This window comes from Salvelinus sp. IW2-2015, linkage group LG5 (genome assembly GCF_002910315.2).
Source record: "Salvelinus sp. IW2-2015 linkage group LG5, ASM291031v2, whole genome shotgun sequence".
NCBI classification, from domain to species: Eukaryota; Metazoa; Chordata; class Actinopteri; order Salmoniformes; family Salmonidae; genus Salvelinus; species Salvelinus sp. IW2-2015.
The window spans coordinates 14,516,179-14,529,320 of NC_036844.1; the positions used below are offsets into that span (position 1 = coordinate 14,516,179).

The 13,142-nt window shown below is 45.7% G+C and overlaps 1 protein-coding gene across 1 annotated transcript in view; it reads left to right on the forward strand.

The window, feature by feature from the left end:
* LOC111964505 (collagen alpha-2(I) chain-like) overlaps nt 1-13,142 on the forward strand; it is a 131,438-nt gene that overhangs the window by 83,257 nt on the left and 35,039 nt on the right. Inside the window, exons 7-12 of the mRNA XM_070443566.1 lie at nt 3,963-4,661; nt 10,735-10,779; nt 11,120-11,239; nt 12,206-12,244; nt 12,494-12,547; nt 12,850-12,903. Coding sequence (XP_070299667.1) covers nt 3,963-4,661; nt 10,735-10,779; nt 11,120-11,239; nt 12,206-12,244; nt 12,494-12,547; nt 12,850-12,903 — 1,011 coding nt within the window. The remainder of the gene's footprint in view (nt 1-3,962; nt 4,662-10,734; nt 10,780-11,119; nt 11,240-12,205; nt 12,245-12,493; nt 12,548-12,849; nt 12,904-13,142) is intronic.

Here is a 13,142-nt window from a genome sequence, read left to right on the forward strand (position 1 = left end):
CAGACGGGAGATGACAAGTGCCTGGATTAGGACCTGCGCCGCTTCCTGTGTGAGGCAGGGTCGTACTCTGCGAATGTTGTAGAGCATGAACCTACAGGAACGGGTCACCGCCTTGATGTTGGTTGAGAACGACAGGGTGTTGTCCAGGATCACGCCAAGGTTCTTAGCGCTCTGGGAGGAGGACACAACGGAGTTGTCAAGCGTGATGGCAAGATCATGGAACGGGCAGTCCTGAAGCAACATCTCAAGATATCAGTCAGGAAGTTAAAGCTTGGTCACAAATGGGTCTTCCAAATGTACAATGACCCCAAGCATACTTCCAAAGTTGTGGCAAAATGGCTTAAGGACAACAAAGTCAAGGTATTGGAGTGGACATCACAAAGCCCTGACCTCAATCTTATAGAAAAGTTGTGTGCAGAACTGAAAAAGCGTTTGCGAGCAAGGAGGCCTACAAACCTGACTCAGTTACAACAGCTCTGTCAGGAGGAGTGGGCCAAAATTCACCCAACTTATTGTGGGCAGCTTGTGGAAGGCTACCTGAAACGTTTGACCCAAGTTAAACAATTTAAAGGCAATGCTACCAAATACAAATTGACTGTATGTAAACTTCTGACCCACTGGGAATGTGATGAAAGAAATTAAAGCTGAATTAAATCATTCTCTCTACTATTATTCTGACATTTCACATTCTTAAAATGAAGTGGTGATCCTAACTGACCTAAGACAGGGAATTTTTACTCGGATTAAATGTCAGGAATTGTGAAAAACTGAGTTTAAATGTATTTGGCTAAGGTGTATGTAAACTTCCGAACGTCAACTGTATATATTGGGGATAAATAATAATATGATGACATTGCAGAGAGATAAGGATAGTTTGAAAGCCTTAAAAGGAGAAATTCTGGTCTCCAATCTATCTATTCTCACACTGAGTTGTGCAAGGCAGATCAGGTTTCAAGCATCTGGTCAGCACTGCCTGGCTTTGAGTCAACAGATTCTGACAGCAGTGACAAACGATGTCTTCGGCCAACCAGAACACAGGCTGTAAAAGGAAGTAAAGATAAACTTCTAGAGACCGTAATCACACATAAATCAGCATCTGGATGAATGGTCAAAAACGTTTAAGCATCCACCAGACGTGGGTATCAGAGTTGTGCCGGTTCCAAGTGAAACCAACAACATTATCGTTCAGTAAAAGAGAAACCTGGTGTATGTCATTATTGCGGAATCTCTGGTCACTGGCAATGAGAATGTCGGAAAAGAAAACGTGCTTTCAAGTGGCCAGGAGAAGAAGGGTCTGTCTAAGGGAAAATGGAATCAAGACAACAGCCCCAACGACACAATGTTTGGGCAGAAATTAAAAAGCTCTCTCCGACTCGGCAGCAGAGTTGGCTGGATGCTGTGGAGGAAAACTAACAGACTCCCTCTTACGTCCCATCTCAGCTGGTGTACATATGAATTCGGATGGAATATATGTGAACATTATGGTTAACAATTTTGCAGTAATGCCTCCCGGGTGGAGCAGTGGTCTAAGGCACTGCATCGCAGTGCTAGCTGTGCAACCAGAGATTCTGGGTTCGAGCCCAGGCTCTGTCGCAGCCGGCCGCGACCGGGAGGCCCATTGGGCTGCGCACAATTGGCTCAGCGTCGTCCGGGTTAGGGAGGGTTTGGCCGGCAGGGAAATCCTTGTCTCATCGCGCACTAGCGACTCGGGCCGGGCGCAGTGCACGCTGACCAGGTTGCCAGGTGTACGGTGTTTCCTCTGACACATTGGTGTGTAAAAAATAGATGTATTTTGCAGTAATTTTTTTTTTACTAGATATGGGTGCTGAAGTCACTGTATTTCACATATCTTATGCAAAACATATATGTCCATKATTATTACGAACAACTTGACAGAATATCCCATCTACAAAGGACCAAGCAGCGTGCCCGGGAGGTAATGGCATCCTGGTCTTTGGAGGAGATTAGGGAGAGAACATCCTGGACTTGGGACGACATAATGGCAGGAGAGAAGAGCCTGCCATGGAAGCAGGCGGAGCAGCGAAGAAGCGACAGCGACGAAGTTGGGGAGGAAGGCCACAGAAACCCCAATAAAAAAAAATGGGGGGGGGCACATGAAGCAGTCGGTGGAGCCGAGGAGTGAACCAGAGCCAGTCTGGGAGAAGAAGAAGAATTTGGAGGAGAGAGAAATGAGAGAGTTGTTGAGTTGGTGGAGGATGCACGGATTTTGCCTAAAGGAACGTGTTGTCAGTTTGGTGCCACCTGAGTCAGCTCCCCGTACTCGTCCTGAGAAGTGTGTTAAAGTTCCGGAATAATTGATGCCGGCTATACGCACCAGGTCTCCAGTGCACCTTCACAGCCCAGTACGTCCTGTGCCAGCTCACCTTCACAGCCCAGTACGTCCTGTGCCAGCTCCTCGCACTTGCCGTGCGAAGTGTGTTAAAGTTCCGGTACCATTGATGCCGGCTATATGCACCAGGTCTCCAGTACGTCTCCACAGCCCGGTACGTCCTGTGCCTGCTCCTCGCACTCTCCCTCAAGTGCGCTTTCCCAGTCAGGTGCGTCCTGATCCTGCTCCTCGCACTCTCCCTCAAGTGCGTGTCCCCAGTCCGGTACGTCCTGTGCCTGCTCCTCGCACTCTCCCTCAAGTGCGCTTTCCCAGTCAGGTGTGTCCTGTTCCTGCTCCTCGCACTCTCCCTCAAGTGCGTGTNCCCTCAAGTGCGCTTTCCCAGTCAGGTGTGTCCTGTTCCTGCTCCTCGCACTCTCCCTCAAGTGCGTGTCCCCAGTCCGGTACGTCCTGTGCCTGCTCCTTGCACTCTCCCTCAAGTTCGCTTTCCCAGTCAGGTGCGTCCTGTTCCTGCTCCTCGCACTCGCCCTGAAGTGCGTGTCACTAGTCCGGTGCCACKTGTACCGGCCCCACGCATTAGGCCTCCAGTGCGCCTCCCCAGTCCAGTACATCATGTACCTGRTCCTCGCACTAGCCCTGAGGTGCGTGTCACCAGCCTGGTACCACCAGTGCCGGCCCCACGCACCAGGCTTCCTGCGACGATACCCAGTACAGAGCTTCCGGCGACAGTTCCCAGTCCAGAGCTTCCGGCAACAGTTCCCAGTCCAGAGCTTCCAGCGACAGTTCCCAGTCCAGAGCTTCTGGCGACAGTTCCCAGTCCAGAGCTTCCGGCGACAGTTCCCAGTCCAGAGCTTCCGGCGACGTTTCACAGTCCGGAACCTTCTGAGACGGTCTACAGTCCGGAACTTCCTGAGACGGTCTACAGTCCGGAACCTCCTGAGACGGTCCGCGGTCCGGAACCTCCTGAGACGGTCCACGGTCTGCTACTTAAGTAGCATTTTTTCCACTTTTGGGTTATGGGTTATTGTTTATGTTTAGTTGCCTGTTAGCACTGCATTGTCGTCACGGTTAGTTTATTCTTTATTTGTTTTGTATTTGCTTAAGTTTCACTTCATTCATTAGAAGTATGTGGAACTCTACGTACGCTGCGCCTTGGTCCGACCATCATTATTACGAACAACGTGACAGATGTCACCTGCTAAATCCACTCCAATCAGTGTAGATGAAGGGGAGGAGACAGGTAAAAAAAAACATTTTATGCCTTGATACAATTGAGGCATGGATTGTGTATGTGTGTCATTCAGAGGGTAAATGGACAAGAAAGACAAAATATTTAAGTGCCTTTGAACGGGGTATGGTAGTCGGTGCCAGTTGCACCGGTTTGAGTATGTCAAGATCTGCAATGCTGGTGGGCTTTTCACGATCAACAGTTTCCCATGTGTATCAAGAATGGTCCACCAGCCAAAGGACACCAAGTGCAAAAGGGGGTCCAAAAGGGGGGCAAAAGTGGGTGCAACTCCATATTACGAAGGTGTACCTACTGTTTTGTACTCTCAGTGTATATTCCTATTCAGCACCAGAATTCATAAATTGTGTTTGTGTTGTGTCTCCATAGGATGTGTTTGGGCAGACTGGGAGTCAGCGTGGGGACGGGACATGGGGTCCCCACCAGAAAGGTATGGTGGGACGAGGAGACGTCTTTGTGGTGGATGAAGACACAGATCTGGCTGATCCAAATCTCCACGGGGGGCACCTTAATCCTCAGTGGAAACCCAGCAGGCAGGGCCCTAAATGCAGCCATGAGGGCAAGCCTGAGCCCTCCTCCAAACTCCTGGACGAGAACATCACCATGGACAAGAAGACGGCAGACTCTGGAGGGAGGGGCATCGGCCTGTTTCCCGGGAAACCCTGGGATGACAGCATTATTGATTTGGATCCTGAGTTTTCCTCGAAGAAGCCTTCCATTGTTAAGACTCCAATAAAGACCCCCCTGGACCCGGAGCACCCAGACTTTAACCTGCTGAGGCAGGAGGTGGAGGGGCCCCAGACCCCCTTACGGACCGCCCTCGCCCCCACCTCAGTGCCCCCTGCCCCCCCTCTAGAAGCTGTGACTGAGGAGAGGAGACCCACCACACACATCCCCACCCAGCCTGACCCAAACCCTGACTGTGCTATCACTGTGGAACGAGGACCAGAACGCCCAGGCACTGTGACCATCGTATCCAGAGAAGGGGACCTGGTTCTGGGCTCTGATGGCCAGATGTATAGGGTCCAGAGAGGGCCCCCAGGCAGAATGGGGCCCCCAGGAAAGGAGGTAAGAGTCTTCTGATATTTTTCATATTCCTCTCTTCACATTAGCAACTCCACAGCTCCAAATGGCACCAAGTGTCAATGCCTTCATTACCGCATTAGTCACAGCAATCACATCAACAAGCCTCTTTAATTGGTGGAGGGGGCATGAAGCTCTGCTATCCGGCCCAATCAGAGGTTTGCCTGGTTTACAAGACCGGGCCGGACCACTTAGATCCTTCAGAACCAGACCCAGATGGAGCAACATCTGGCCCAGTCTGGCTTGGTCCTGGAGCTTCAGCCTGGCTATCTGTCTGTTATAAAGGCCTGGGATCACTCGACACCATTACTGTGATTAATCCCGGCTGTAGAGAACATGAATGAAGAGTAAAAGGCTCTGCAGTGGGGAAGACTACAGTAATGAAGCACCTTCTCCTGGAAAGCAAGAATACATTATGGTCTCATAYGCTCCTGGCCATGGTGATATAGAGTTTAGAGTTTGAACAATGATACGATAATACGAAATACAGATTTTTTTTGTACACATTTGTACACATACACTCAAATTGAGTGGTCATCTATAATAGTACAGACATACAGTATCAGTCAAAAGTTTGGAAACACGTACTCATTCCAGGGGTTTTATTTATTTGTACTATTTTCTAAACTATGAAATAACACATGGAATCATGTAGAAACCAAAAAAGTGTTAAACAAATCAAAAAATATTTTATATTTGAAAAAATTTCAGAGTAGCCACCCTTTGCCTTGTTGACAGCTTTGCACACTCTGCCTTGATGACAGCTAAAATATAATTAGATTMGTTTAAAAAAATGTTGGTTACTACATGGTTCCATATGTGTTATTTCATAGTTTTGATGTCTTCACTATTATTCTACAATATAGAAAATAGTACAAATTAAGAAAAACCCTGGAATGAGTAGATGTGTTCAAACTTTTGACTGGTACTGTAATCTATATACATGTATGCATAAACCCCCCAAAATACAGTGGATTAAAGGACAATAGCACTAATAATTAGGCACTAAAAATGTCTCCGTTGGAGGATAAGATGACAGGCTTTGGCACAGGCATTTACATTATAGTTACCTGATAACATTTCACATAGTTTATTATGTTCATCAAGACCGTTAAAATTTTCATTTTGGCTGGACAGCTGACAAAAAAGGTAATCCCTAATTTCATTGTATAACCCACAGTAAGGCATGAGCTTAAGTATCAATGGAACCAAAGTACATACACATTTATCTATGAGAGTGTTTGTGTATCGCCCAGTCTCGATAGCGAGAGGGGCCATTTGACATCTAAATTTAGCAAACGCGCTTCTATATTGCTTGGATTAAACAGTACGTACATAAGGTTATATCCCAAAAGTGCATTGAAAAAGGCAGTAGTTGCACAGTTTTACTTTCAGGTTTGTTTATCRGTTAGTAACATTTTAGTTCATTGCTCTCTAAAAGTTCTGATTCAAAAGTACTACGTTCATTTCTAGAGGACACTTTGTCTGTATCGGTGTCGAGTCATATSGATGAAGTAATAAAAGGCTTTGAAATGGTATATGAACAAAAAATATTTGCAGTAGCAGCATCGCAAGCCGTAAAAAAAATACACTTTTACATAGATGTTCATTTGACGTTCATCTGCCAATTTAAAAATATATATATAGCGACTGGTGATGCCATATAGTTTTCCAGCCCATATCGCCTTGAATAGCAGCATTTGTCATGTATTTACCTACACCAAGTTCAAATCTGCAGGCATGGTTAAAACAGCGTTAACACAAGTATAATTTCAGTGCCCCCATATTGTTGCAGCACAAGTACCGTAATAATAGGTAGCACCAATGAATGGAACAGTTTAATTAAACATTTAAATGGTAGGCCACCCATGGCTTTAGACTTTGCAATGATGGGGCCAAGGGCACGATTCATATGGTTAGCTATTTACTTAACAGACACATTGTAATAAAACAAACATTAGTCATCAACCCCAGATACTTGTACTCACTGACCAAACATTGCTGATATGTGTGATGTGTGTATTGTGTTATGGTGTATGTGTGTGTGTGTTGTGTGTTGTTGTCGTGTGTGTGTGAATAATATGTGTGCTGTGTGGTGTTGGTGTGAGATGTGTGTGTTAGTGGTGTGTGTGTGTGTCAGCTGAACTTTGTGTGTGGCAATCACTGTTGTGTGTGTGTTGTTGTGCGCGTGCGTATAATCTGCTAGTGCGTGCGACAATGATAGGTCTGGCTATAGCTCTGACGTAGATGCATTCCTGAATTTTTATATCCTTGTGGCATGTAATCTTATGTGTTTCAGGCTTACGACTCACTACATGACTGAACACGGGGCAGAGAGGGGGAGGCGGAAAAAACAAGTGGACAGAAAGAGGGGGGGGAGACAAAGGTTTGCGGAGTAATGAAAAGTGAAAAGGGTTTTTCGAGATTTTGCTAATTTATTACAAATAAAATACAGAAATACCTTATTTACATAAGCATTCAGACCCTTTGCTATGAGACTTGAAAATTCATCTTAGGTGCATCCTGTTTCCAATGATCATCCTTGAGATGTTTCTACAACTTGATTGAGTCCACCTATGGTAAATTCAATGATTGGACATGATTTGGAAAGGCACACACCTGTCTATATAAGGTCCCACAGTTGAATGTGCATGTCAGAGCAAAAACCAAGCCATGAGGTTGAAGGAATTGTCCGTAGAGATCCGAGACAGGATTGTGTGAGGGCACAGATCTGGGGAAGGGCACCAAACATTTCTGCCGCATTGAAGGTCCCCAAGAACACAGTGGCCTCCATCATTCTTAAATGGAAGAAGTTTGGAACCACCAAGACTCTTCCTAGAGCTGGCCGCCCGGCCAAACTGAGCAATCGGGGGAGGTGACCAAAAACCCAATGGTCACTCTGACAGAGCTCTAGAGTTCCTCTGTGAGATGGAGAACCTTCCAGAAGGAACACCATCTCTGCAGCACTCCAACAATCAGGCCTTTATGTAAAGTGGCCAGACGCAAGCCACTCCTCAGTAAAAGGCGCATGACAACCCGTATTGCTTTTTCCAAAAGGCACCTAAAGACTGTTAGACCACGAAAAACAAGATTCTCTGGTCTGATGAAACCAAGATTCAACTCTTTGGCCTGAATGCCAAACGTCACGTCTGGAGAAACCTGGCACCATCCCTACGGTGAAGCATGGTGGTGGCAGCATCATGCTGTGGGGTGTTTTTCAGTGGCAAGGACTGGGAGACTAGTCAGGATTGAGGCAAAGATGAATGGACAAGTACAGAGAGATCATTGATGAAAACCTGCTCCAGGATGTCTCAGGACCTTCGACTGAAAAAAGTTGTGCAGCAACGCTCCCCATCCAACCTGACAGAGCTTGAGAGGATCTGCAGAGAAGATTGAGAGAAACTCCCCAAATACAGGTGTGCTAAGCTGGTAGTGTCATACCTAAGAAGACTCAAGGCTTTAATTGATGCCAAAGTTGCTTCAACAAAGTAAATGTCAGCATGAGTCCGTAAAGCTTAGATAACACATAAGATTTACATGCAACAAGGATATAAAAATCCATGGAATGCCTCTACGTCAGACTATAGCCAGACCCATCATGTGCGCACGCACGCACGCACCGCACACACACACACACACACACACACACACACACACACACACACACACACACACACACACACACACACACACACAACACACACACACACACACACACACACACACACACACACACACACACACACCACACACACACATACACACACACACACATACACACATTACAGCATGTTGGCAGGGTACAAAGGAAGGGAGACAGGGGGAAGGGGGAGAAGTGGAAAGCACGTGAACTCTTATTCAGCAACTCAATAAGGTCGTGGTGTGTGTGTGTGTGTGTGTGTGTGTGTACTGTGTGTGTTTCGTGTGTGTGTGCGCGTGCGTGCGTGCGTTGCGACCAATGTATAGGTCTGGCTTACTAGCTCTGACGTAGATGGCATTCCATGGAATTTTTATATCCTTGTTGCATGTAAATCTTATGTGTTATCTAAGCTTTACGGACTCATGCTGACATTTACTTTGTTGAAGCAACTTTGGCATCAATTAAAGCCTTGAGTCTTCTTAGGTATGACACTACCAGCTTAGCACACCTGTATTTGGGGAGTTTCTCTCAATCTTCTCTGCAGATCCTCTCAAGCTCTGTCAGGTTGGATGGGGAGCGTTGCTGCACAACTATTTTCAGTCGAAGGTCCTGAGCACTCTGGAGCAGGTTTTCATCAATGATCTCTCTGTACTTTGCTCCATTCATCTTTGCCTCAATCCTGACTAGTCTCCCAGTCCTTGCCACTGAAAAACACCCCCACAGCATGATGCTGCCACCACCATGCTTCACCGTAGGGATGGTGCCAGGTTTCCTCCAGACGTGACGTTTGGCATTCAGGCCAAAGAGTTGAATCTTGGTTTCATCAGACCAGAGAATCTTGTTTTTCGTGGTCTAACAGTCTTTAGGTGCCTTTTGGAAAAAGCAATACGGGTTGTCATGCGCCTTTTACTGAGGAGTGGCTTGCGTCTGGCCACTTTACCATAAAGGCCTGATTGTTGGAGTGCTGCAGAGATGGGTGTCCTTCTGGAAGGTTCTCCCATCTCCACAGAGGAACTCTAGAGCTCTGTCAGAGTGACCATTGGGTTTTTGGTCACCTCCCCCGATTGCTCAGTTTGGCCGGGCGGCCAGCTCTAGGAAGAGTCTTGGTGGTTCCAAACTTCTTCCATTTAAGAATGATGGAGGCCACTGTGTTCTTGGGGACCTTCAATGCGGCAGAAATGTTTTGGTGCCCTTCCCCAGATCTGTGCCTCAACACAATCCTGTCTCGGATCTCTACGGACAATTCCTTCAACCTCATGGCTTGGTTTTTGCTCTGACATGCACATTCAACTGTGGGACCTTATATAGACAGGTGTGTGCCTTTCCAAATCATGTCCAATCAATTGAATTTACCATAGGTGGACTCCAATCAAGTTGTAGAAACATCTCAAGGATGATCATTGGAAACAGGATGCACCTAAGATGAATTTTCAAGTCTCATAGCAAAGGGTCTGAATGCTTATGTAAATAAGGTATTTCTGTATTTTATTTGTAATAAATTAGCAAAAATCTCGAAAACCCTTTTTTCACTTTGTCATTATGGGGTATTGTGTGTAGATTGCTGAGGATTTTTTTTATTTTTTTTATCCCTATTAGAATTTTTGGGGGAAAAAGTCAAGGGGTCTGAATACTTTCCGAGGGCACTGCATATGATAGCTGACTAAAAAGACCAGAAACATTAATCTCCTTTTTTTTGTGTTGAATGTACTGGACCATATTCCTTGTGGTTGATTGGTGATGGTTGATGTTGCTGGATTGTTATTTCTCCCCACTAAGAGGAAGCCATTTTGTTGGTTGCGGTGGTATGCTTTGCAGCTTCCACAGTTTCCACAGGGCAGCGGGGCCAAGGTTAAATGCATGGCCATATTGCTGTGCTCTTTAGGCTTCTGAAAGCTTGTCTTTTTAGCTGGCTTAATGAGTATCTAAACTGTGGGCAGGAAGACCTCTAAAAGGTACTGACTTTTGGCTTTCATAGGAGGCGGGCTGCAGTGGAAACCCTGGTAAAGGGAAGGTTTACTGGGGTCAGCTGCTCTCCTCTGACTGGCAGCCTGTCTCAGTCTGTTAATAGTGGACAGGGCGGATGTTGTAACCTATTTGGTAGTTAATGTTTATTACAGTACTATTAAGCTGTAGATGGATATGATGCCTCGGGGGCTCTTTGTCGACACTCATTTGGATTTTAGGATTCATCTGTTAGTCAATGAGTTGTTTGTTGTTGTGCTTGAGCTTGAGCTTGAGCTTGAGCTTACTAGGGCAGCGGTTACATCACATTTGATTGTATGATACAGGAACTATATGAGAAGTTGAGAGGGCTGTCCCTCTGCACCCCACTGCATCCCTGAATTAACTTGAATGAATGTCTCACATGTTCTGTGATCTCTCTCTCTCTTTCTCTCTGTTGTTGTTTACGTTCTCCAGGGTTTTGCTGGTCACGCTGGCTTGCGTGGGTTCAAAGGTGACAAGGTAAGAGGAGTTGACGTTTTGGAATGGCTTGAGGTGGTTTTATGATTATATGTTGGGTTAGTCTGCTTGACCTACTCACATTTCAATGCACCTTTACTGTGTCCTACTAAATTATGGAATTGCAATAGGATCAGAGCGCGAGCAGATTTTTTTTTACGACTGAAGTACAGATAATAATGAATGTGTTTACAGTTGTAAACCCCTAGCCTCTGCAGCCTCTCTTTGACTCCAAGTCCTCCTGTACATTTGTTTTCTCTCACAGTCCAATAGGACTGACTGTATCATTTCAGTTTATTCTAGGTGTAGATATTGTAACTAATACCTATTATATTTCTTACAGGGCCAGCTGGGGTCTGAGGGGCGTGCAGGGCGACAGGGGGATCCAGGCCCCCCCGGCCCACCTGGCCTGCCCTCTTTCTACCTGTGGAAGAACACTGTTGAGGAGTGGGCTACTTTTCAGGTGAGTTGACAACCCTCATTTCACCCCGAATCCTACCCCAACGTCACCCTATCTCGCTTAACCTGAACCTGAACCTCACTCCAAACCCAACTGAAATCTGTTACACCTCAACTCCACCCCTAAATCCCAACCCCCAGCTGTAACACAACCTCTCCCCAACTCCCACCTTAGCCTTACCCCAACTCCAGGGGGACATTCAGTCTAATGCTATGAACCTATAGACTGCCTGTGTAGGTTTGCAAAATACYGGTAACTTTCCCTAAATTGACAGTTATTTCTGGAAAATGTTTTAGATTTCTGGAAATCCTGGGAATTTGGGGAACGTTACCTGAATTTTGCAACCCTATTTTCCCCCAGAGGTTTTCCCAGATTAGCTGTACAGTCTTTGACCCCACACTGTTGGTGCGTGTGAGCTCGTGCTCCAGCCATCCCTCATCAGTTTGATCTTCCTGCCTGCTCTGAGTCTGAACACAGCTGCAGGCTGTGTAATACGGCATGATGATCAGCGTGATGAAAAACTGCATGGACATTATTGAATAAAGATGCGGTGTAAGAGTAAAGTAGTGATGGGCGATTTGTTACACTGGGCTTTGAACTGATACTGTGCTGCAGTATCTATTGAGTGAGGATGATGAAAATATGTTTTATTTTAGCACCAGTGCTTTGTTTTGAGAGGATATGGCACTGAATAAAAGCAGGAAAACCAAGAAATTTGACATTTGGGATTGAGGCGTATAGCTGGATCTGCAGTTCACAACCAATGTTGTGAAAGCATCTGAAAACATAGGCACTTTAATTTATGAGTGAAATGTCCCTTTAAGATGGCAATGATATGAACGATGGAACATAGGCATTAATAAAATTGTTATGTAAATCCATATACATTTCCTTTTTTTTTTTTTTTTTTTACGAATTCTGACTTTGTGAAACTTGAAATAATCTGCCATGTCTCCATGTTTCTTCCAGAAAACCTCTTTCTACCAGTTGCTCAGCGCTGGCTGGCCTGTAAGTAATGGACATCGCTCCCATGACTGGGACTAGACTGGCTGGGAATGCATCCCAAATGGCCCCCTATTCCCTATGCATTACTTTCGACCAGAGTCAAATGGGTCCTGGCCAAAAATACTGCACTATAACAGGAATAGGGTGCCATTTGGGACACAATTAGGGTCTTATAGAGTATACCGGTCATAGAATACAGCAGGGTGCATTATGGTTTTTCCTGACACTGTTCTGTTCTCTGTTTGCTTGCAGAGGGAGCAGGGACCCCCAGGACCAGCTGGGGAGATGGGGAAGCCAGGCCCACAGGTGAGTGAGACCCCTTCCCTGCATATTTGGTCCTACATTAGGTGTGGTGAAGAGTCTCATCATCTGGGTAGTATACCCAGATGATGAATACTGGTTTACATGACATGAATACTGGTTTACATGACATAATGTAGTTGAGATGAACGCCTGATAATTCTCTCTCTCTCTAGTCTACACACTCAGCAAAAGTGTTGATTTATACTGTTTGACCTCTGTGTTGTGAGTTACATGTTTGTCTGATCTGTTGCTATCTGTCTGTCTCTATCTCTCTATCTATTCATCTCTTCTCACATCTTACCCAGGGGCCAACAGGCGATCCTGGTCAACGAGGGCCTCCAGGAGTAATGGGAGAAATGGTAAGTACTAATGACAGGGTACATAAAGGATACATGAAAAATACAGAAAAGTCTGCACACTGTATTTGGAACGAAGGTGACCTGACGAAAAACTTCTGGATCTAAACGTTGTCGTTAAAGTGGTAATTAGGATCATATTGAGTATGCGGGCCATTCTGTTATCAAATCAAGGCTGCATCCTACAGTGCATTCGGAAAGTATTCAGACCCCATTACTTTTTCCAAACATTTTTACTTTAC